We start from the raw sequence: 25,732 nt of genomic DNA, 5'->3' as shown, positions 1-25,732 counted from the left end.
AGCCAATACATGCTCCAAGCCCCAAGGAAATTATTAGAGCATTCAGCTCTGTTGCTGATACTGACCAGCATTTTACAGGTGGTATCTCTAATTTGAGCATAGCCCACAATTCGTCTTCCACCTCAGTGATTTAATAGCCGGGAAGCTGCACAGGTTCAAAGGTTGTATCACAATGGCTCGCAGTAATTAGTGGGTCACTATAATTCATATTTTCAATTACTGCTTGCAATTTGTTTGATGTCGCCAATCAATTCTTGCCTCCAGCAGTACGACTATAAATATTACATATATTACACTTCTTAGCCAAATCAGATGTTATATTTATACGTAATATATCATACAAGTCAATCTTCAGAGCTTTAATATTGCAATTCAGGACTATTTTAACCCAAATAGTTAGGCACCCTATATGGGTGTACCACTCCCTTAAAAAAGACAATATATTCTAAAATTCTTAAACCCTGAGCAAATGATGAGCACCTTACAACATGTCAATTAAAACCTACGTATCATAGTTATCTATGAAATCGCCCAAATCTAGGTCTATTAGCCTAGATTGTATCCCAGCAATATTCCAGAATAAAACATAGCTAGTCTGGATCCATTGTGTGCAGGATTAGATATGTTTGTCTGACTATCAAAATGTAGGCCACTAGGTTGGTTGTATGCATTCCCGGACTGTGGGACAGAGGAACAGATGTCGTTTTGCAAGTTTACAGCATCAGAATAATTTATTATATCATTACGATTGGCATTGCAAAATAATAGATTGATTGATTGTCATAAAAGGCTACGTAATATGATGCTATGAATGCATGTGCCATCTGTTTCTGAAGAATACAAAGGAACATGCTATTTGGAGATGAGCCATCCTCTTTTACTTCAAGAACTTTGATGAGATTTAAGCTCTTCCTGAGACCTTTGCTTTTTTGATTTATTACTCTGCCAAGCTCGTGCTGGGAGTACTCTTTGAGTTTTCTTTGGAGACAGACCTTGTGTCATTCAGCTTGCTAATGTACTTGAGTTATTAACTACCTTTGGTTTGTATGAATGAAAGGCACTTATATAGTGCACTGTTACTCCAAGGAGTGTCCTTGTGCTCTGCACCTCTGCTGTTGCTGCCCAATTTAGCCAAAACAGTAAATCTTGATTAAAGAGACACTTTTTCAGTTTCTTTCTAAACTGAGAGATGGCTGTAATGGCCCGTAACTCAGGAAGCAGAAAAGGACTGTCTGCTATCATTTTCTTATGTCTACTTAATATTTCAATACATTGGCAATATTCTACCTGAAGCTTCCCTCTTTTCTTGTTTCAGTATGATTTTGTCATTGTTTGTGTACATTTTTGATTGAATCCTGTTTGGGTTTGGGATTTAGGCAGCAGACTTATCACTCAGGGGACGTAAAATAAATAGGTTCAGAAAGGCACAGTAGAGATATGTCTCAAGTCACAAAGAACTCTCAGCTCAATCATCCTTCAGATGACACATATCTTAGCAGCAATGGCGTTAGGCAGCAGATCTAATCTAGAATTACACAGATCTTACAGGCATCAGCATCCAGTAACCTGAACTATAGCTCAGTTTATACAAAGCCTACCAGTTCAAGTTTCAGAAAGCAATTTTTTTCTCCCAGGTTGCATAGAAAGCAGAACTGTTTCTCGGGAAACATTGCTCTTATTGCATGGCTAACTGTGCATGGCATGCAGTAGGTAAGAGCGCTGCTGGAAAATAATGACTGGATACTCAAGTGCTGTGTACTGGCCTTTGGTGCCACATCTCCGGACCCTTTTATTAGCCTGCTCCTGCGTCAGGAGCATACCATCTTTGTTGGACTCCAACAGGGGAGAGCAGCGATTTACACTCAGGAGTTCCCCCCTGCCGGCGGACTCTCCTATGACATAACATTCCCCCTATAACCACAATATAGCTGAATATGCAAAACATAAACCCCCCCAAAAAAAAAAAAACATGGATCATCCAAAAATCAAGATGGGACTCAAAATGAAAATTCCCCACCCCCCACCCAGGAGGATAAAACACCACCAAACAAAACATGATGCCCATGCACCGGGGCTTACTCACAGTGTACTTGGTAGGTGGATGTGGCATTGTAGACACCAGGCGTGGGTTACCAGAAGGTAGATGGGCACACCATGTGAGGACCTCTGAAAGCTGACTCACAGGAGAATGAAGATTCTCAGCCGACTCGACGATACACAGCGGGGTCTCAAGTCATACCTCCCTTAACCTTCTCTCTGGGAGACACTGTCCTCTGCCAAAGTTGGAGTGCTCCATCAAGTTGATTCTTCACCCACCCCTCTGCTGGTGGCTAGGGACTGATCATTAGTTCGCTTTGGTTAGCCTCCTTGCGTGGCGCTCAGCACATCATCCTTAGGGTGTCTTGTGACTACTTCGCCTTCCTCCAGCCTCTCATCACCCTCAGGGCTGTCATGTTCCTGGGCATGTATCTCCCAGGCCCCCTGCAATCAGGCTGGTAGCGTTTGAAGCAGGGAATGTTTCTGGTTATGGACTCCTTCCTGCAGATTGCGTTGACCATGGTTCCCTGTAGCCATACTACTGTCCATGACCTTGGTTCAAATGGGAGCTTGAACTTTCCTCCCGGACATCTGTTCCTCACTAGCACCTGATCCCCTCCCTTCAGATGCTTGGTGCGGCGCGTCTCTTTCGTGACATGCGATCATTGTTGGTTCCACGTTGGTGTGACCTCTCAGACACTTTTTACTGCAGGGCAGTGGTGGCCTCACATTGTGGAATAGTGTTGCAGAGTGGGCGGTTCATGCACAGTGAGGTTGGTGGATCTTAGTGGTGGTTTGAGGTATGGATCGATACTCCCTCAAGAAAGCATATAACGCACAGTCTATGTTCTGCCCTTTTGCCACCGCAATGCTCAGAAATGTATTTAGTGCTCGCGTGAAAGGTTCAGCCTCACCATTCGCCTGCAGCTAGCATGGCGTGATCTTGCAGTGACGGACACCCTGGGAGCCCAGATAGCCGGCAAAGTTTTGATTCGAGAATGGGGGTCCGTTATTCGTCCGGATTTCTCGGGTAAGGCCATGCGTCGCCATGATTTTCTGAAACTGCAGGATAGTCTGGTCTACTGGGGTCATGTTCAGGATCTCCATATTTAAAAAAGTCATCAATGACAACTAACATGTGTCATCCATCAGGTTGCAACACCAGGTCCGCGCTCGCTCGGTGCCAGGGAACCGAGGGGTTTGGCTCGGTGATGATGGGCGCATGGGGTTCACTGGGGCAAGCTGCCTGATAGAGCTGGCAGTGCTACACCACCCTCTCCACATTTTGGTCCATCTCCGGGAACCATACCTTGCAGCATAGTCTCGCCTTGGTCTTGACAACTCCTGGGGTGTGGAGTGAGCGAGGTCGACGACGCGTTATTGAAGTGACAGGGGAACCACCAGTCTCAGACCTCGCAGCAGGCACCCTTCTGGTGATACAGGCAACTCATTTCGGACATGGTGTAGGGCTGACAGAGTGCGACTCGCCTGCTCTCTCCATTTTGACAGGTTGTGTGTCAGGATGTGCCACCTTCCAGTGGTAACTCCCTCCAGCCCCAGTTGCAAACACTCATTGACTTGGGTGGCGGCTTTGATCTCTTCCATTGATACCGGCAATGGCCTCGAACGTTCCACTACCAGCCGTACGTACTCTTCCACGTTGTTGGCCTCAGCCGTCTCCCTTGCGTTGGCTGGCCTCACCTGCTGGGAGAGATAGTCAGCAGGATTGTGAGCTCCCGGTCAATAAACAACTGTGAATTGGTATTCCTGCAGTTGGAGAATCTACTGCTCGATTCTTAGGGGTGGTTTTGAGGCTGAGTTGTTGAACAGTGGAATTAGAGGCTTATGGTCGGTGTGTACAGTGAAGGGTTGGCCATACAGGTACATATGAAAATGGCGGCAGCCGCAATGGACAGCTATGACTTCCTTTTCAATGTCTCTCTGCAAGAAAGCACTGTTTTCATGATGTAGTTTGAGCCCATGATCCTGAAAGCATTTGAAAGTGGCCCAGAGCCATTCCAGATGTTCCTCTATTGTGGGTGCATGTACCAAGATGTCATCACTGACATTTATTACTCCCTCCAGTCCTGCAAGTACTCCTCTTATTATATCCTGCAAGACCTCTACCACACTGGACACTCCGAAACGGAGGCGTTTGTACCTCTGGAGCCAAACATGTTTGGAGAATGCGGTGATGGCTGTCGATTCAGGGGCTAGCAGGATTTGGTGGCAGCCTGTCTACAGTTGTATCTTTGAAAACCACCAAGATCCACTTACCTCTGCCACAATGTCGTCCACTGTAGGGTTTGATGGCATTCCCTCTTGTCAACATGTATCCTCACCTCTGCTGGATGCTTGGGTTTATCTGTAATGACAATTGGTGAGACCGATGACATTGGTCCATCCACCTTTACGATGATGTCAGCATGTTCCAGTTTCCGCAGTTCTTTCTTCACCTTGGGACGCAAATGAAATGCAACCCTGCGATATTTGAGGGCAACGGGTTGAATGGATTTGTTAATGTGAAGGTGCATTAGTCTTTCTTTTAAGGCATCCAATGCTTTGGAACAGTGAGGAGTACTCTGCCACCAGCCCCTCTATGCTCTCCCGATGTATGCTGAACGCAAAGGATGCCAGGTTCAGTTTCTCCACTGTTTTGCAGCACAACAGCATGCCAGAGCCCGTCTCCATGACGTAAAGTTTGGCACAAACTATTTGAGTCTCATGAGTGATGTCAGCCATGAAAACTCCTGCCAGAGGGAGTAGGTGGTGCCAAAACTCCGACCCCTTTTGTTAGCCTGCTCCTACTTAAAAAGCATACCATTTTCGTTAGACGCCAACAGGGGAGAGCACCAGGGTACACTCAGGAGCTTCCCCCTGCCGGTGGGCTCTCCCACGACATAACAGCATAGACCAGGCGAGCAAGTTGCCCTTTATCTCACTGATTGTCTTCTTGAACCTGGGAACTCCTCACTTAAAATCTGCTATCGGAGTTGAATATCTACTCTTTTCTCTATGTAATCTTTTGTCTTTGATTATTCTGTGATATGAATTGTTCAACCTGTCATCTCATGGGCAAATCCTGCATTAGGGATTTTTTTTAAATGGTGAGATCTGGTTGACAGAGAGTATGTTATGGGAGACAACATAGTTCTTCAGTAGTCCGAAAGAATTACAAGAAGTGCTGGCAGTTTCAGACCCAACTGTGAAACCTCCCTTGAACTGCTTGTTATGGCCTAAAGCATGTAAATTATTGGTGAGTCAGATGTTCACCTAAAATAATCAGTCACTGCTAGTACTAATTAAAGAGATTGAGACATCACAGCACGTTTGGTTTTAATTTGTGCATATGGAATGGTGACTCCTGTAGTCATTGTAGTTGCTTTCAAAGATACTTGTCTCTCCCACACTCCACTGACTTCACCTTTATGTCTTTCATTAAGTGGTTAGAGCTGTATTTAAAGACAGTGCTTGCACATTTGGAGCTGAAAGCAAAGGAGTTCAGTGCTTGAGGAACTGTAGATGAACTGAGGAGCTGAAAGCTAAAAAGACAAAGTTTGTCAGGGATTTCAGAGTACACTTCTGGCATTTTGATTACTATGATAATGGCTTGAATATCACAGTCCTGGCGAAATTTGATGCCTTGAGCCAGTTATATTGCTAGTTGAAGCCCTGGCAAACCATGTCACATTCACCTGCAGTCACTGTCAGTGAGAGAAAGAGGAGGCAGAAGTTAAATCGTGAAGCAGTGAACTGTGTTATTTAAACCTAATTGTTTTGAAAGCTTCCATTCCACTAACCTTAATAGGCAGGGATGTCAAAATTAGGGGCGTGCAATTAGCTTTTCCTAACAACATGAAATTCTTCAACAGTTAATGGAAACTACTTGTTGGACTTTTTCCCTTTTTGCAGGGTCATCTCTAATCTTTTTGCCTCCTTCCTCTTATTTTTTGGGACCTATTTATGTTGGCTTTAGGACACTGGGCACTTTACCACTGCTAACCAGTGCGAAAGTGCATATGCTCTCTATGTAAATTGTATTGTTGATTGGTTTATCCATGATTGGCCTATTTGATTTAATTGTAAGTCCCTAGTAAAGTGCACTAGAGGTGCCCAGGGCCTGTTAATCAAATGCTTCTAGTAGGCCTGCAGCACTGGTTATGCCATTAACATGAGTAGCCCTGTAATCATGTCTCAGACCTGCCACTTCAGTGTCTGTGTGTGCCGTTTTAAACTTCCAATTTTACTTGGCAAGTGTACAGACTTGCCATGCCTAAGCCTTCCCTTTTCTTACATGTAAGACACCCCTAAGGTAGGCCCTAGGTAGCCCCATGGGAAGGGTGCAGTGTATGTTTAAGGTAGGACATTTAGTAATGTGTTTTATATGTCCTGACAGTGAAATACTACCAGATTTGGTTTTCACAATGCAAGGCCTATCTCTGTCATAGGTTAACATTGCGGCTGCCTTTAAATATTATTAAAGTAGAGATTCCCATTGGGAGCAGATAGAAATGTGGAGTTTAAGGTCTTTGAACTCACAATTTAAAAATTCATCTTTTAGTAAAGTTTGTTTTTAGATTGTGTGTGTGAATATACCAGTTTTAGAAAGTTGGCATTTTCTTGCTTAAACCATTTTGTGACTCTGCCTGTCAGTTTGACAGTTGGGCTGTTTGCACCTCTCTCTAAACAGTGACACAAAGGGAGGTGGGGTGTAGCCTGCATATCTTGATGAGCCATCTGTGCTAGGAGGGATGGGAGGAGTGGTCACTCACACATTAAAGGGCTGTGCCTGCCCTCACACAATGCAGTCTCCACCCCGTGGTGTGTGTGTGGGGCCTGGCCTGGGCAAAGCAGGATCCTGTAAACAAGAGACTTTTCTCTGAAGTAGGCCTACTTCAAAGGCAGAAAGAGGTATAAGAAGAGCACTCCAAACCCCAGTCTTTAGATTACTTCAAGGATTCAAGAGAAGCCTCTGCCTGGAGAAGAGCTGAAGAGCCTAGGAGAAGTGCTGCCCTGCCTGTGACTGTTCTTTGTGGCGCTATCCTGCAGTTGCTGCTTCTGCCTGTGCAAGGGGACAGAGACTGGACTTTGTTGCATTCCTGCTTGAGAAGTGACTCCAAGAGCTTGGAGTAGCGCTTGACTCCTGTTTTGAAGCCTCAGGGACAGCAAAGGCTTCACCATCCAGACCTGAGTCTACTTGCTGTGGACGCTAGCTTGCCAGAGGGTGACATTCCAGTTCCTGGACCCCTGGAAGTGAATTCCTGGAGAAAAACCAGTCTACCGGCGCTGGATGATGCTATGCAAATTCGTAATGGACGCTGCTGCCCGGAACCGCGACGCCGCTTGCCCGAAGTCTGTAGACCTCGCTGAGTGCAAATCAAACAGCCCTGTGAGCTGACGCCACTACCCCAGAGCCGTGACGCCGCCTGTCCCGAGGCCGTGGACCTCATAGGAGTCTGACGACCCTGTAGGCCTCGCGTCGCTGCACACGCTGATCCTGCCCGACTTCGCTGACACTGGAGTGTCATAAGTCCAATATCCGTGATGATTCAATGCCATCGTAGCACCTGCGGCCCTGTGACATCATCGTGACCCCGTGAGGTCGCCCAGAAGCATCATAACTTCGCCAGATTTTGCATCTGCTGGAACCAAGGGACCGACTTACCATCCAACGCCACCTCACCTTAAATGCCCTGTAGAGAGGACTCAACGCCGTTGCGCGATGCCACCGGCTTCCTGCCCGTGGCACCGGAACCAACACCGCATTAAATCTAGCAAAGTCGCTCTCCCGACTCCGTGCACCCGCCTGTTTTCTACATGTTCTGAAGGTGCTGTACCTGGGGGTTGACCGACTCCGTAAATTATGCCGTTACAATGCCATGTTTTACCAACTTGCAGTGTTTTTACCTCAGGTCACTGTTTTCTTGCTTTTAAGTGCTAAATTCGTATTTTTAACCGTATATTGTGGATTTTTATTGTATTTGGTCATTTATTCAGATAAAATATTAAAAAAATAAAAATCTGTGTTGTGTCATTTTGTAGTGGTTCACTGTATTACTGTGTGTGTTGGTACAAATACCTAGCACATTGTCTCTGTAGTTAATCCTGCCTACTCGTGTCAAGCTACCAAGGGGCCTAGCAGGGTTAACTGAGTGTGATTATCCTTTACCCTGACTAGAATGAGGGTCCTTGCTTGGACAGGGTGTTACCTGACTGCCAACCAAAGACCCCATTTCTAACACTACTCAAAAAGCAAAACCAGCATTTAATGCTATTCTTTAGCCTGAAATGTATGCCAGTGTGCATGTTGTGCTAAAGAAAATAGCTCGAAAAACACATGACATGAATAATAGCCTCCCGCATTCAGGTAATTCATGTTGTTCCTTGACTAAAAAGTTGTGCAAATTGGCTGTAAGCATGCCATGTGACATAATGCCGTAGTTTTGAGAATTTTGAGTAACAAGTGCAATGTAAAATTCCCCAGACTACATGACATTCCCAGGGGTGGCTCCTCTGCAATGCTGGAGGGGCATTGATCCCCTGCCTAAGAGCAAGCAGATGAAAAATAAAACAATAGCACACTGTTGTTTTATTTTTCATCTGCTGGCTCAGCCACAGTGCGATGAGAGGGGCGGGTCTGGGCCACGGGAGGTGCGAAAGGGGAGGAGTAGCAGAGTGCACCTAAGTGCTCATCTGTGTTGGCCGACCGTCTTAGGTTGGGCAAACACCCATGTACACTTTGGTTTCTCCAAGCCGGCTGTGTTGAATAGCCGGGATGGAAAAACTGCACAGACCCCAGGGTTGTGTCTGAGCTGCAGTCCAAGCTGCTCAGACCAATCCTGACACTGCTTTCATGCTACGATTAGCATGAAAGAAGCACCAGGATTGCTGGGGAGCCTGTGCTGGTGTCCCAGTGAATGCTGGAGCACCAGAAGAGGAGCGAGGCAGCAGGAGGTGGGGACGGCGACAACGAAAAAGGTAAGTGTTTTTTTTGTTTCCCGCTTCCCCATCGTCACTCCCCCCCTTTTGACATTTGCGGCAGCCACCCCAGGAGATTTCTCTGGCTTAACAGAAATTATGCCACGTCCTAGTCAGAATAGGTTAAGAGCTGGGGTCTGAGTGAGGCAGGCCGGCTTATCCTGCTCGTGTGCGCCCCAGCCAGTCAGTCTTAAAGGCTGCCTAACGAATATGTGGATAATTTATTTTTCCTTAGAAAAGTGTCCTCTAATAAACATTTTGCTTTTTCTCAATACTCAAAAACGGATCAACATAACATCTAATCAACTTTGTTTTACTTTTGCAGGAACTGTATGGACGCAACAGATTTTGAGTCTGATTTATCATGAAGGGCATCTCAACAAAACAGAAAACATTGAAACTGTAGATCGTGCTCCTTGGCTTGAATATAATTTGAAAAAAGTTGATTTTGAGCAGCGGCCATCGCCCCGCCTTATTACAACGCACCTGCCATATTACCTGGTTCCAAAAGGGCTTAAAACCAAAAAGGCAAAAGTAAGCAAGGCTTTATTCCTATTCATTGTTTTAAACTGTATGTAAAAACCATGATGTTCCCTCTTGTGTGCAATGCACTGTGATCGCTTTTGAAGTTTAGCATCCTTTTTATGTATCACCTCTGATAGAGTTGCTTAGCTGTGTATAAAGTGGGCAAAGGATAATGTGGCGGTTCTAAAAAAAAAACTCCTTGGCACGTTAATAAGGGAAAACTAAGGGCCTCATTTATGTTTTGGAAGAGTCTTCCTGCTGTAAGTTGGCAGAGCTTCTTCCCCACCAAATTTGAGTTTGGCTGACTCGTTTAGTTTGGTGAAGTGCTTGGTGTCAATCAGTTGAGCCTTAGTTACCTCAGCCATTAAAAGACTGACCCTTAGCTGCCACCAGGGCCGGACTGGAAACCCAAAGCAGCCCTGGCAAATTCTGTCACACCAGCCCCCATAGGGTGCATAGCAAGCAAGCCTGACCACTACAGTGGGACTAGGGGGGGTGCTCCCCCCACAAAACCTGGGAATAAATATAAAAACAATGCATTCTGTGATACATTTTTCATTATTTCATCATATAGTCAGTTGTATTGAATTTAAAATCATAATAAATGATGACATTACAATGCACCAGAATATGGCAATCTTTATTGGGGTTCTTCAATGATTCCCTCCCCATCACCCTCTAACAGTGCCTCTCGTTCCTCCATAGCCCCTCCCTCATACGCATCTCATTTGTCTTATAGTGCCTCTTTTACCAGCATAGGGTGTTGGAGCACTTTACATCATACACACACAAATACGGAGATAATGAATCACACGTGTGTACGTCAGTGTACAGAAAATGTTACATAAGACAAGGGGGACTACAAGGTGTAAGATTCACGTCATCCATACTAGTAGGCATTTTTTAAGAGTGCTTAACCTGGGGAAGCAAAAACTCTGATTTCAAAACATATTACAGTGGTTAGGGTTGACTTTGCTAATAATTTTTTTCTACCCAAACAACCCCTTTTTTCAGTAAAATTAGGATAATCAAAGACTGGGAAAAACACAGCATTCTAACATGTGCCATGCAGTTTGCATACAACTCTTTGATGGCAGTTCATAGCTCACTATGCTAGGTTAGGATTATAATTTATGATCTGCACACTACAAAATGATATATGTGACAAAATCAGTATCCCACAATGCATTGGGCATAAAATACTGTTCTGTCATCTACAAAATAAATGTTCTTTGCAGCAGGCATATTAACCCTGTGCGCTAACTTAGATGAGTTGTAACTGCCACTAGACATGACTCACTCTCTCTCCAGCAAGTTTATTAATCACCAGACTTATCTTGGCACTTTTAGCCACGCCTGAAAAGTGTTGAATATGCAAGGAGCTCTGTAGTGCCTTTGAAACTGCTGCACTGCTTCAAAACTACCACCTCCCTGTAACAAAAACCCCCACCCTTCCAGCCTCCCAGGGAAATGATTGGTGCCTAGTAAGGCCAGGACGTCGTTCAATATATGTCAGAATGCCTCACGTATTTATTACGATCTTTCAGATACACATTATTGATGTTACTGCCAAGAAAATCGTGGCGGTTCTAAACAGGCTCTAAGTTCAGGGTGAAACTGTTATGGCAAATTGCTTTTTTTCATAAAGAAGCCTTTGCTTTTGAGGTTTATTGTCTGTTATTGTGGAATGTTGCCTTTACTCACCTGACCAGATGAGAGGGCCTACTCAGGCTTAAATGACTTCCGAGGTAGCAATTGGAGAAAACGTATTTAATGTTTGCCTTAAGGGGTACCTGCAAAGATACTAACAGGTTATATGAAAGACTTTCTGATGGAATTCCTGCTAAAAATGCTTCGGCTCAGATTGAATAGGCTTTTGCATCAGAGTTGCGTCACTTATTTTGCTCAGCCTCAAAACAAATTCTATTTTGCATACCGGTACCAGTTTGTATGGGTTTGCATGGCTTTTGTAAAAAAGGAACGCAGCATAGTGCAAACAGCTGCCCTGTGTTACCTTGCATCAGGTAGGCATTACATGGGTGGGGCACAGGCATTCCTGTGCATCCACTAATGTATCTTGAGGCTAATCCATATGTACAAAGACTTGTAAACATGATTTTGCACCAAAATGTTGCACCTACCTGAGGCCGGTATAACTAGGAGGAATATTTTAATTTCTCCTCATCATTTAAAATGTGCATGTGTGCTGCATTCTGCTGCACACATGCAAAGAGGTAGTACCCTTAAAGGATAGTGTTTGTGCAGGAAGGTTTAGCTTCTTGCACAAAAACTACCCTAACCACAACACAGGCACCCTTCCACCATAACACAAGGATCTCTGTGTTGGTGTTAGGGAGCCACAAGTGCGCCAGTATTAGGAGAGAGCAGAAGTAGGCCATATCTTTGAAACTATGGCACTATTATGCTCTCTGTTTCATGTAACATGGCTCGGCAACTTCACATTCAACTCTGCAGTGCATGAAATGGTAGTAAATGTGCCACTTGTAGTTCCTTTTGCAGAACCTTTGGAATTCCAGAGTGCTCATCAGAATAGCCTACAAAATAAACTCCATATGTATCTCAGCTATTTACTCCTATGAACTAATGTGAATGGGAAAACATTTCTAACAAAGCTGCCACAAATGGGTCAATAGGTTGTCAAAAAAGGCCTCCTCAATCTAGTTGTCATGCTCATAACTACAAATTGGAAGACAACATAAAATACAGAGACTGATGACTGTGAAAACATATGTATAGATTGTCTCTAACCCTGCTCCCATACAGTCAGATGTGGCACAGGACTCACATCACAAATGTCGACCAACCCATCACACCCTTTGTTAACAAACCGAAACATCTTTGCACGTAGGCTGACAGAGCTCGCTTGAAGCAGATCATGGCAGCCCTAGAGAAAAATAGAAATACATCCAGGTTGTCCTTGAAACCCCAAACCCTGTAATATTTGACTGGTATTTTCACCCCCACTCCACTCCCTGCACTCTAATTTTCGATGTGCATGGGACTCTAGTTCTTATACAACCCTTTGACAACTCCTGTTCAACTTAAACCCCTACTATATAGTCATCTATCGACTACATAGGTTATCCACTGATTAGATAAATTACATAGGTAAATCAATACCTGTGCCATGAGTATGGGAAACAACAGCGATAAATTTGTATATTAAATCAAAAACCCTATTATCCCAGCAGAATGCAGACATTTGTTCGATCTGGACATTAATGATTCTGAGCAATGTATTGGGTTCCAAACCCTTTGTAATAACCCTCAGGATAAGCATCTAAGCAGCATACATTTCTGAAGTGTAAATTCTGACCTGCCGCCACTCCCCCCTTAAAAACCTGATTGCACTCCATTTGAAACCAGCACTCTAACTCCCTTGTCTATCTCACACTTATATTTGTAGGACCCCAGGTGTACTTACCAGTATTGGTGGAGATAGCTCCTAGTTCAAATTAAGTAGTTCCCAAGTAGATTTAACTGACAAATGGAAATTCCTTGAAAGTGGAGCCCCTTGAGAGTCTATTCTATCCATTGCTATAAAACTATTACATTTCTGTCTTTTGTTTATTGATATAATGCATAGTTCTAAAAGTACTGATAATAGTAGAATGAAACCTTGTGGCTCCTTCAGTCCCTTCTTAATGCTGACTTTATTTATTTTTAGAGGCATAGAAAACAGGCGGATACAATTATATTCTTAGTCTTTTTCACTTATCACTGCAACATGATGACACACAATCACCCAATTAGAGTCCTAGAGCCTAACAAAGTGAATGCCAATGACCCGCTACAGTATGTGAAATGGAAAAGAATAGTCTATCATCTACTTGCAATACACTCCAACTTTGCACTCCTGCAACAGAAGCATATATCAGAAGAGGAGTTGCAGAAATTGAAACGTGGCTGGGCAGGCTTGGTAGTAAGTAGTATTCACAGTAATACACAATAAGGGACTCTCATTGACTTCAATAACAGCTCTAAAAATAATTGGCAGCCATCCTTGTAATAAGTTGAATTATTATTTGGGGTGGGTGACTGCCCACCTCAAGTAACAATCACAACTTTTGCCAGGGTGAACCCTTAAAAAAAATTACCTGAGCTTAACCAATTGGCATCTATAGCACACAGCAGATAGGCTTAACGTAATTCAATGTGTGAAGTATTTGTGCAGTACCAGAACAGTAATATAACCAAAATGAAAAACAATAAAAATCCTATACTGAATTAGAATAATATAGTAAAATATAATAGACAAAATGATACTAGAAAGGCAAAAATCCAATAAGTGAAAAAGTAGAAATTATCTTTTACACTTTTAAGAAGAAATAGCGGCAACAAAAAGTAAAGCACCAATGATTGTCATCGTCCTTGTAGCTCAGAACCAAGATGCAATTTCCCGGTGACTGTAATGGAGTGTGTCATATGCACCAAGTAGATCAGTTGTGGTGAAAGTCTGGAAGTCAGAAATTTCAAAAAAGATTCTATTTCCCAATGGTTTGGAGGAAAAGTTTCCAAATGTTTGCATAGTTTGCTTTTTGGTGCCCAAACAACCAGTGGAGTGCATTTCTAAAGCCCCCAGGAATTCAGAGGGACACGTATGGACTCAGAGGGCATAAGGTCTAAGGCAGAAGCAAACTACACGTTTTATTCCGGATTCTATTGCCATTTTTTCATCTGGGTACTTCCAGGAAAAAGCCTCTTGCAGCTTGTTGTCTCCCTGTAGCCATACAAAAGGTCATTCAAATGACCCTTGGAATCCATTTCTTTGTCTTGAATGCAAGACAGAGCAAGTCCAGTCCTTTGTGGCTCCTCTCACTTCACAGACAGCAGATCTGGTCCCTTTCTGATCTTTCACAGTTCTGGAAAATGTTCTGTCCAGTGGCCTTCGGCATCATGTTTATGCCTGGCTCCAATTAGTAGTGGGAATGACTCCTGGGTGCTTCCTAACCAATTGAGTAAAAGTTTTAAGGGCCTAAACCTATCTTCTTTTTCAATAGTTACTATTTGCCTTACTACAAAAATGCCCAAATTCCAATGAGTCAGGGCATTTTTAAGATGGTGAAGGATTTTAACCACACTAAACTTGTTCTCTAAGCGACAGGGGTGTTTGTGGATGTGTCATAGGAAAACTACCAGTTTCCTCCCACACTGAAAGCTAAAACCAAGTTTGGAGCAGGCTCTGTACCCACAATAAACCCAGAGACAGAAGCCTGGGAGAAAAAAGCAGGGTCTTTCAAGAACCACACAATCCATACACAAGAAATGTCTTGGCATCCTGTCTTGTCACTTTTGATGATGCTCTGGCTTCATATTCTTATTTTTCATCCCCAGGCAGACATTTTAGGATTATTGACATGTAAAAGAGAGTTAAAATCAACCTATGGATTCAATTGGCAGTGTAACCTATTTGGTCACACATTAAATCTAGGAGGCGGTGGATAAAGTTCAAATGTTTTTTATAAATTAAGAGCCAAACAGATGTAAATGATGCTCAAAAACATGCTATATAAGTACATAATCACCAAAGGTGAAGTAAAGCGTCAAATGAAGTTAAATTGTATAAGCATAAGGCATACTAGAATTTCAGATGAGACAATCCGAAAGATGAGAAACAAAATCTGGTGATCTGTGTATTAGTTGCGATCCTCTTGCCTAATCATTGGAGAAACTAAGTTAATCTAAGTATCCTAAACTAAAGAGAAACCCTAATTAAATCTAAGGGTACATAGGAAAGAGTCAGCATACCAGACACCTCAGTAGAAGTTCTGAAAAAGAGGTGATGTATAGCATAATGCCACACTAAGAAATAAAGAGTCTGTACCCCTGCCCTCATCTAAGTAGGTGAACACCAATTAAACCTACGAAATCTTTGAGAAAGCTACGTCACCCATGCCCGTAGTTTTCCACTTTCCTTGCACATTTGAAATTGGCAACTTCCCTCAAATTCTCATCCCACCAATCAAAAAACAGGACAACCTTGAATTTTTCCTGGTGTCTGGTACATAAACAGGAGCCTTTTCTTCTCAGTTCATTAGAGCTCCTTGTCCTTGCCAAAGTATCCTTCTGTTCCCCATTATCTTCAACACACAATGTGACTTTCATTAAATGTAGACTTGCCCAGACACAACTGCAAAGAAAGAATATTGCAACACAATCAAAACTCCATGTTAAAGGGTAAACACGAGAAACCAAATGTTTCAGGCCTTCGGTTATGTTAACACATTCGAAATGCATGATTATAACTGTATCTTGCAATTATATATGAAAGCAAGATTGTATAGGGAGTGTGACTATATGCAGTTACACCACAGTACCATATTCAAAATCCATGAATATAAATGTGCATGAGTACTACAATACAGCATGTTAAAATCAAACAATATAACACACATATATATGAACCTATAGTGTTTGTGTGAAACAGGGTCTTTGGATCGCAGTCAGGTTACCCCTGTCCAATCAAGTACCCTCATTCTAGTCAGAGTAAGTCACACACAATCCAAATTATCCTGTGTCCACCCTCTGGTAACTTGCCACTGAGCAGTCAGGCTTAACTTAGAAGGCAATGTGTAAAGTATTTGTGCAATAAATCATACAATAACACCATATAGCACCACAGAAATACACCACACAGTGTTTAGAAAAATATATAATATTTATCTGGATATTTGCAGGTCAAAACGATCAAAGATGCAATAAGAATATGTAAAGAGATCACTAAAAGTGATTTAACGTGCCTTAAGTCTTTTAAAAGCAAACAAAGACTCTTTCAAGCATAAAGTACCTGGCTTGCGTAAAAAAATCTCCGCAAAGGGCCGCAGAGGAGGAGAAGCGTAGAAACAAAGAGGTGTGCGTTGATTTCTCGGGCCGCACACAGTCGATGCGTCATTTAATTTCCACGCCGGGACGGCTGGGTGTTGATTTCCGGCACTCCGTCGTGGATCCTCTTCGGGATGCGGGGTTTTCAGACGCTCCGGGGTCTGTGCGTGGAATCCTGGGCTTGTGGCAAGCTCTGCGTCGTTCCGGTGGGTGCTGCAGGGAAATTTCTCCCTCACGTCGATTTTCCCTCTGGAAGTCAGGCAGCGTCGCCCCAGGTCGGCTGTGCGTCGATCTGGTGGGCCGTGCGTCGAGGTTCTGGTCGCACCGCAGGAGCAGCGTCGTTCTTTTCCTTGCGAAGTCGAGCGGCGTCGTCTCGGTTAGGCGTGCAGCGAATTTTTTCCCCCGGGACGAGCTGTGCGTCATTTTTAGCAAGCTGTACATCAAATTTTCACCGGAGAAGGAGTCCAGTTGCAAGAGAGAAGTCTTTTTGGTCCTGAGACTTCAGGGAACAGGGGGCAAGCTCTATCCAAGCCCTCGGAGAGCACTTCTTCACCACAGCCAGGGAACAGCAAGGCAGCAGGGCAACAGCAAGGCAGTAGTCCTTCACAGAAAGCAGTCAGGTGAGTCCTTTGGGCAGCCAGGCAGTTCTTCTTGGCAGGATGCAGGTTCTGGTTCCAAGTTTCTTCTCCAGGAAGTGTCTGTGAGGTAGAGTATCTACCCCAAGAAGTGTCTAAAGTCTGTGGTTTTGGGTCCTCTTCTCATACCCATTTTGGCCTTTGAAGTAGGGTTACTTTAAAGGAAAGTCTCACTTGATTGTGAAATCCTTCCTTGCCCAAGCAAGGCCCCAGACACACACCAGGGGTTTCAGATGCAAGTGACCAGTCCTCCCCTCCCTCCCAGCACAAATGGCACATTGGAATATGCAGGCTACACCCCAGCCCCCTTTGTGTACCTGTCTGGAGAGAGGTGCAAACAGCCCAACTGTCAAACTACAAACAGGCAGAGTCACAAAAATGGTTCAAGCAAGAAAATGCCCACTTTCTAAAAGTGGCATTTTCAAACACACAATCTTAAAACCAACTTTACTAAAATATGTATTTTTAAATTGTGAGTTCAGAGGTCCCAAACTCCACATGTCTATCTACTCTCAAAGGGAAGCTACACTTTAATCATGTTTAAAGGCAGCCCCCAGATTAACCTATGTGAGATATAGGCCTTGCAACAGTGAAAACCGATTTTGGCAGTATTTCACTGTCAGGACATATAAAACATATTATTATATGTCCTACCTTAACTATACACTGCACCCTGCCCATGGAGCTACCTAGGGCCTACCTTAGGGGTGTCTTACATGTGGGAAAAGGGAAGGATTAGGGCTGGCAAGTGGGAAAATTTCCCAAGTCGAATTTACAGTTTAAAACTACATACACAGACACTGCAGTGGCACGTCTGAGACATGGTTACAGTGCTACTTATGTGAGTGGCACAATCAGTGCTGCAGGCCCCCTAGTAGCATTTGATTTACAGGCCCTGGGCACCTCTAGTGCACTTTACTAGGGACTTAATAGTAAATCAAATATGCCAATCATGGATAAACCAATCACCAGGCAAAAGGTTTGGGGATGACCCTGTAAAAAAAAAGGCCAGGTCCAACATGACCCACCACCAGCCTAAAGCCAGGGGAGAACAATCACTATCCTGATGTACTTCCCTGTTTGAGGCGATAGAACAAGGACCCAGGCCCACAACAGCAGGGGCATGTTCCAGTTCTTCGCCTTCCTGACTCCAATTGGATCCCTCTGTCCATACTCTCAGGGTCAACTAAGCCAACCCATGGGGAACCTTTCTCCTCACGTGCGGATACCATCTGTGCAGCACCTAACCTTACTTTGATCACAGGTGTATCCCAGGGGCCTGATAGTACCACCAGGACCAACACAGTGGTGTTGCCCACTCCACCCCCAGGGTGTGACTCTTGTCCCCCCCCAAGGGGTAACTCTCTCCACCCGGACAGCAAGCCACAGTAGCCACTGACAGCTGCAAGAGATGAGAGCCAGGCCCCAGGCCTCTCAAAGCTCTCTAATCACTGTGACTGTGGAGAGTGGGGGGCGGTAGCCCCAGATGCTAGGCACCCTTTGACCACTCTCCCTTCCACCAGGTCAGGGATGACAGCCTGAACCTGGTCCTCCCCTCTGGGGCTCTGTACTGTCCCTCCTGGAGCGGTACCCCCACAGTCCAATATGGTCAGGGTGCTTATAGAAGCAGCCCTGCACCATTCTTTCACCAGTGCAGGGGTGTTAACCTGCAACTGGTCTTCCAACCTGGGGTCTGTACCTTCAGGTTAGACTAGGGCCAGGTGTGAGGCTTCCCTCCCCCTGCCCTCCCTTCTGGGGTCCAGCACCCCCCAACTAGGAGTGCCCCCCCCCAAGAAGACAACATGGTAGGGATACTGTTAGCAGTAGCCCCTTCCTCCAGGTCAGGGGGGACACCCTGAACCTGGACTTCCAATCCAGGGTCTGTACCCTCAGACTGGATTACTGCCTGGCAAACCAGGACTTTCCGGGGGGCACACCTACCCCCCACCAGGTCAGAGTTTACCCTCTGAACCTGGTCCCTCAACCCAGAGTCACCACCCTGAGGTTGAACCATTGCCTGGCACACAGGTCTTCTTGGGGGCACACTGACCCCCCACCAGGCCAGAGTTTAACCCCTGAACCTGGTCATCCAACCCAGAGTTACCACCCTGGGGTTGAACTATTGCCTGGCAACCCAGGACTTCCTGGGGGGCACACTCACCCCCCACAAGGGACACACCGCCCCCAAGGGCCACACAAGAGTCTGGCTGGCGCAGGTCTCCTGACCTTTGCCCATCTGGCAGAGTCTGGATCTCCCCCAAACCAGAAATGGTTTCAACTGGGTCATTCCTAGGGGGCTCTGCTCTCAGAGCTGACCCCTGACCCTCCAGGACCTCCACTGGGGTCTGCAGCCCCCTCTCAACCCTCTGTCTGGACTTCTGCACCCCCTCACTAGAAGTGGTACTGCCAGACACCAGAACTGGTGGGATGCTGGCTACAGTCACCCCCCCGTAGTTCTTCTGACACTGCGGGTCTCCCTCAACAGGTGACCCTACAGTACAGGCTAGGCTTCCCTCCTGGCGTTCCCTCATGGAATCCTCCAGGACCTGGGACTGGATCTCAGGCACCCTGGGCCTCAGCCCATCCCCATTCCCTCTCCTTTGAGACTGGACATGGGGTCCCTCACCCATCCCACTACACTGGCACCTACCTGGGACACTGCAATCCTTTCCCACTTCACTTGGTTGGGAAACACCTAGACCACTCCCTTCAGGAGCACCCCCAAACGCCTCTTCAGACTCTCTGATACTCACCCAGAAGTCTGCCTCCATTGTAAGCTCCCTGGGTCAGAGAACTCACACTCCACTTGGTGTTGGCGTAGCTCTGGAAAATAAGGACCATACATATGGTCTCCAGCAATTACATCACTCAGCCCCTCACATGTATTAACCACAGTACCCTTCACCCAACCATCCAGTGACTCAGCCTTGAAAAAGCACTCTACATCACCCTCCTGAGACTGGTGAGACAGTATCTGATTGTCCCTGACACTCAACCCACAGTTCACTGTTCAAAAAGCCAGGTTTTGAGGCCCTTCCTGAAAAGAAGTAGGTTTTGGGTCTTGCGAAGGTTGGTTGGGAGGGCGTTCCAGGTTTTGGGTGCAAGGTAGGAGAAGGATCTGCCCCCGGTGGTGGTGTGTTTGATGCGGGGGACAGAGGCGAGAGAGAGGTCAGCTGAGCGGAGGTTTCGTGTAGGGGTGTGGAAGGTGACTCTCGTTGAGGTAGGCAGGGCCTGTGTTGTGGAGTGATTTGTGTGCGAGGATGAGGATCTTGAAGGTGATCCTTTTGTCAATGGGGAGCCAGTGGAGGGATTTGAGGTGTGGAGAGATGTGTTTGTGTCCGGGGAGGTCGAGGATGAGTCGTGCTGCTGAGTTCTGGATGCGTGTAGTTTGCGCTTGAATTTTAGAGTGGTGCCGGCGTAGAGGGCGTTTCCGTAATCAAGTCTGCTGCTGATGAGTGCGTGAGTGACAGTTTTTCTGGTCTCTGTGGGGATCCATTTGAATGTTTTTTTCAGTATACGGAGTGTGTTGAAGCATGAGGAGGTGAGAGCGTTGATTTGTTGGGTCATCGAGAGGGAGGAGTCTAGGATGATGCCGAGGTTGCGTGCGTGGTTGGCGGGGGTGGGTGCAGGGCCTAGCGTGACGGGCCACCATGAGGGGTCCCAGGTGTTTTTGTGTGGGCCAAAGAGGATTATTTTGGTTTTGTTTGAGTTGAGTTTCAGGTGGTTGGTTGTCATATATATATCACTTTTGTCAATATGTGTGTGGCTTCCCTGGGGGGAAAAGGGTCAGACTTGTCTAGTGGCAGTTTTAGTGCCATAAAGAAGCGCAGAAGGTTTATATGCCTACTGCAAAGAGCAAATCTGTATTTTATGTAAATAGCTGAGTACATTAGTAAAGTCAGCCATTACCTGCGCTATAATACCAATGAAATGTATGTGCGGGGTGGAGGGTGGCTATGGAGAGATGAAGGGCACTTTTGCTGGGTGGTAATGAGGGAATCCTACGAGGAGGGAGTGGGATCACCAATAATTATTGTTGGACTGGGCGCAGGAGGTGCTAAAGACTGTGACGAATGGTATGTGACAAGGTGTTTTTTGAGTGTCGTGAAAGAACGTGCTGATTGAGGGAAGAAGCGCAGGTCAGGTGGCCTCTACCATTGCACGTATCTCACACACACCATCGATTTTGTGACTGTCTACGTAGGCTAGTGTTTTAGAGCAACAGTTTAGCCAATAGCAGAGATGGCATCTTGATGGATGACTGCTGCCTGCACTCGGGTTATAGAGGACCGCTCTGACATAGGATCAGAGACTGAGACATCAGATACTGAGACAGCATCTGAGGGATAGGACAATGGCGCAGACTCTGGGAGTGATTTTTCAGTCGGAGGAGTCCCATTCGATAACTCCTCTTCCAGTACATTATGAGGTAGGTGATGAGGACAGTCCTGCTGTCCCTTCGCAATCTGTTTGTGCAACTGGGTAATAGTGGGTTAGCCCAACCCAGAGAGCAGGTGAATGCGGCAGCAAGCAGAGAGAGAGACAGTGCTCTCTTGGGAGCTCCCCAATTTAGTTCAGCCCCAAATTCCACCACCCAAATCGTATTGTAGAGACATCAAAATTATCTATGGCAAAACAAACTGGTTTTGTAAGGCAGGCACCTGTGTTTTTGGTCCTGGATTCGGCGGCCATATAGAGAAACACACTAAACCCAAACATTTCTGGAAACTAGACATTCAGGGGAGTCCACAGAGGTGTGACTTGTGTGGATTCCCCAAAGTTTTCTTACCCAGAATACCCTGCAAAGCTGAAATGTTGAATAAAAACTCTATTTTTCTCGCATTTCTGTCACACAAACTACAGGAATATGGTGAGATCCACAAAATTCCTACCACCCAGTGACTCCTCACCTGTCCTGATAAAAACACTACCCCACTTGAGTGCCTACACCTAGTGCCTGCGTCAGGAATGGATCACCCCAGGGTCAACAGCTGCCTCACGTAAGGACCAACATTGACCGTTGTGTGATCTATTCCTGTCGCGGGCACCAGGCCTACCCACACAAGTGAGGTATCATATTTATCGGGAGACTTGGGGGAACGCTGGGTGGAAGGAAATTTGTGGCTCCTCTCAGATTCCAGAACTTTCTGTCACCGAAATGTGAGGAAAACTTGTTATTTTAGCCACATTTTGAGGTTTGCAAAGGATTCTGGGTAACAGAACCTGGTCAGAGCCCCACAAGTCACCTCATCTTGGATTCCTCTGGGTTTCTAGTTTTCAAAAATGCACTGGTTTGCTAGGTTTCCCTAGGTGCCGGCTGAGCTAGAGGCCAAAATCCACAGGTAGGCACTGTTTTGCATGAAAAAATTTGATGTGTCCACGTTGTGTTTTGGGGCATTTCCTGTTGCGGGCGCTAGTCCTACCCACACAAGAGAGATATCATTTTTATCGGGAGACTTGGGGGAACGCTGGGTGGAAGTAAATTTGTGGCTCCTCTCAGATTCCAGAACTTTCTGTCACCGAAATGTGAGGAAAACTTGTTTTTTTAGCCACTTTTTGAGGTTTGCAAAGGATTCTGGGTAACAGAACCTGGTCAGAGCCCCACAAGTCACCCCATCTTGGATTCCCCTAGGTCTCTAGTTTTCAAAAATGCACAGGTTTGGTAGCTTTCCCTATGTGCCGGCTGAGCTAGAGGCCAAAATCTACAGGTAGGCACTTTGCAAAAAACAGCTCTGTATTTTGTCAAAAAATTTGATGTGTCCACATTGTGTTTTGGGGCATTTCCTGTCGCGGCGCTAGGCCTACCCACACAAGTGAGGTATCATTTTTATCGGGAGACTTGGGGGAACGCTGGGTAGAAGGAAATTTGTGGCTCTTCTCAGATTCCAGAACTTTCTGTCACCGAAATGAGAGGAAAACTTGTTTTTTTAGCCACGTTTTGAGGTTTGCAAAGGATTCTGGGTAACAGAACCTAGTCAGAGCCCCACAAGTCACCCCATCTTGGATTCCTCTAGGTCTCTAGTTTCCAAAAAATGCATAGGGTTGGTAGGTTTCTCTAGGTGCCGGCTGAGCTAGAGGCCAAAATCTACAGGTAGGCACTTTGCAAAAAACTGCTCTGTTTTCTGTCAAAAAAATGGGATGTGTCCACGTTGTGTTTTGGGGCATTTCCTGTCGTGGGCGCTAGGCCTACCCACACAAGTGAGGTATCATTTTTATCGGGAGACTTGGGGTAACATAGAATAGCAAAACAAGTGTTATTGCCCCTTATCTTTCTCTACATTTTTTCCTTCCAAATATAAGAGAGTGTGTAAAAAAGACGGCTATTTGAGAAATGCCCTGCAATTCACATGCTAGTATGGGCACCCCGGAATTCAGAGATGTGCAAATAACTACTGCTCCTCAAAACCTTATCTTGAGCCCATTTTGGAAATGCAAAGGTTTTCTTGATACCTATTTTTCACTCTTCATATTTCAGCAAATGAATTGCTGTATACCCAGTATAGAATGAAAACCAACTGCAGGGTGCAGCTCATTTATTGGCTCTGGGCACCTAGGGTTCTTGATGAACCTACAAGCCCTTTATATCCCCACAACCAGAAGAGTCCAGCAGACAAAACGGTATATTGCTTTTGGAAATCTGACATCGCAGGAAAAAGTTACAGAGTAAAACATAAAGAAAAATGTCTGTTGTTTTCAGCTCAATTTCAATATTTTTTTATTTCAGCTGTTATTTTCTGTAGGAAAACCTTGTAGGATCTACACAAATGACCCCTTGCTAAATTCAGAATTTTGTATAGTTTTCAGAAATGTTTAGCATTCTGGGATCCAGCATTGGTTTCACACCCATTCCTGTCACTAACTGGAAGGAGGCTGAAAGCACCAAAAATAGTAAAAATGGGGTATGTCCCAGTAAAATGCCAAATTTGTGTTGAAAAATGTGGTTTTCTGATTCAAGTCTGCCCGTTCCTGAAAGGTGGGAAGATAGTGATTTCAGCACCAGAAACCCTTTGTTGATGGCATTTTCAGAGAAAAAAACACAAGCCTTCTTCGGCAGCCCTTTTTTCCCATTTTTTTTGGAAAAAATGAATTTTTCACTGTATTTTGGCTATTTTCTTTGTCTCCTCCCGGGGAAACCACAAACTCTGGGTACCATTAGAATCCCTAGGATGTTGGAAAAAAAGGACACAAATTTGGCGTGGTTAGCTTATGTGGACAAAAAGTTATGAAGGCGTAAGCGCGAACTACCCCAAATAGCCAAAAAAGGGCTCAGCACTGGGGGGGAAAAGGCCCAGCAGCTAAGGGGTTAAAACCAACTTTACTAAAAGATGTATTTTTAAATTGTAAGTTCAGAGGTCCCAAACTCCACATGTCTATCTACTCTCAAAGGGAAGCTCCGCTTTAATCATGTTTAAAGGCAGCCCCCAGGTTAACCTATGAGAGAGATAGGCCTTGCAACAGTGAAAAACGAATTTGGCAGTATTTCACTGTCAGGACATATAAAACACATTATTATATGACTACCTTAACCAGACACTGCACCCTGCCTATGGGGCTACCTAGGGCCTACCTTAGGGGTGTCTTACATGTAGGACAAGGGAAGGGTTAGGCCTGGCAAGTGAGGACACTTGCCAAGTCGAATTTACAGTTTAAAACTGCATACACAGACACTGCAGTGGCAGGTCTGAGACATTCTCACAGTGCTACTTATGTGAGTGGCACAATCAGTGCTGCAGGCCCACTAGTAGCATTTGATTTACAGGCCCTGGGCACCTCTAGTGCACTTTTCTAGGGCCTTAATAGTAAATCAAATATGCCAATCATGGATAAACCAATCACTAGTACAATTTACACAGAGAGCATATGCACTTTAGCACTGGTTTGCAGTGATAAAGTGCTCAGAGTTCAAAAGCCAACAACAACAGGTCAGGAAAAATAGGAAGAAGGAGGCAAAAAGTTTGGGGATAACCCTGTAAAAAAAAGGCCAGAACCAGCAGTCTTCTACTGTGTATGCACCTTCAGTAATACAATTTGGATGTTCCACTTACGTAATACATTGTCTATTACATTATGTCACTTCTGTAATGCATGATGGTGAACCAGAAATTATGCGTCACCACTTTCAAGCGTGCCCAAGTGTTTTATGTTCCCGAGCTACGGTATTAGTATTTTAATCTGTACTCTGGAGTTCTACATAGAAAACAGCTAGGCCTGCCACAGTGAACGTAGGTTTTGATCCCTGTCACTACAGGGACTTTGTAACATTGTCAACATGTTCCAGAAATAACATGCACCCTACATTGCAGCAGTGCGACAACACAGGGTAAGCCTATAGCCATGCCTCCAGTGCCACTGTAGTGGAAGGTACAATTGGTTCTGAAGTCCACAAGCCGCATTTAACTTTTAGGCCCTTGGTGCACTTTTTACACCATCCACTATGGACATACAGGCAAGTTAAATATGGACGTCAGGGGCATGGCTAAGTTCTAAAGCCAGCAAAAATAATAGGGACCACCCAGACCAACCAAACAATTCAGGGTAACAAATACAAGAAGGAAGATTTCCTAATTCCTTATATGAACATCCTTCTCCCGAAGACTGTCAAGAATTTGACAGATCATGAAGGCAGACATGTTTTTCTAAAGCTGAAATTATTATGCAGAACACTTGTGCTTTGGACTATATTTGCCCCTAACATGCACAAATATTTTCTATCT

General features: G+C 45.1%; 1 protein-coding gene across 1 annotated transcript in view; it reads left to right on the top strand.

Annotated features, from left to right (window-relative positions):
* LOC138297361 (amine sulfotransferase-like) overlaps positions 1-25,732 on the top strand; it is a 433,718-nt gene that overhangs the window by 137,688 nt on the left and 270,298 nt on the right. The window contains exon 3 of the mRNA XM_069236754.1: positions 9,341-9,549. Coding sequence (XP_069092855.1) covers positions 9,341-9,549 — 209 coding nt within the window. The remainder of the gene's footprint in view (positions 1-9,340; positions 9,550-25,732) is intronic.

This window comes from Pleurodeles waltl, chromosome 5, assembly GCF_031143425.1.
Source record: "Pleurodeles waltl isolate 20211129_DDA chromosome 5, aPleWal1.hap1.20221129, whole genome shotgun sequence".
NCBI lineage: Eukaryota > Metazoa > Chordata > Amphibia > Caudata > Salamandridae > Pleurodeles > Pleurodeles waltl.
Note: the sequence above shows the minus strand (reverse complement) of the source record. Positions and strands in the feature narration are given on the sequence as shown.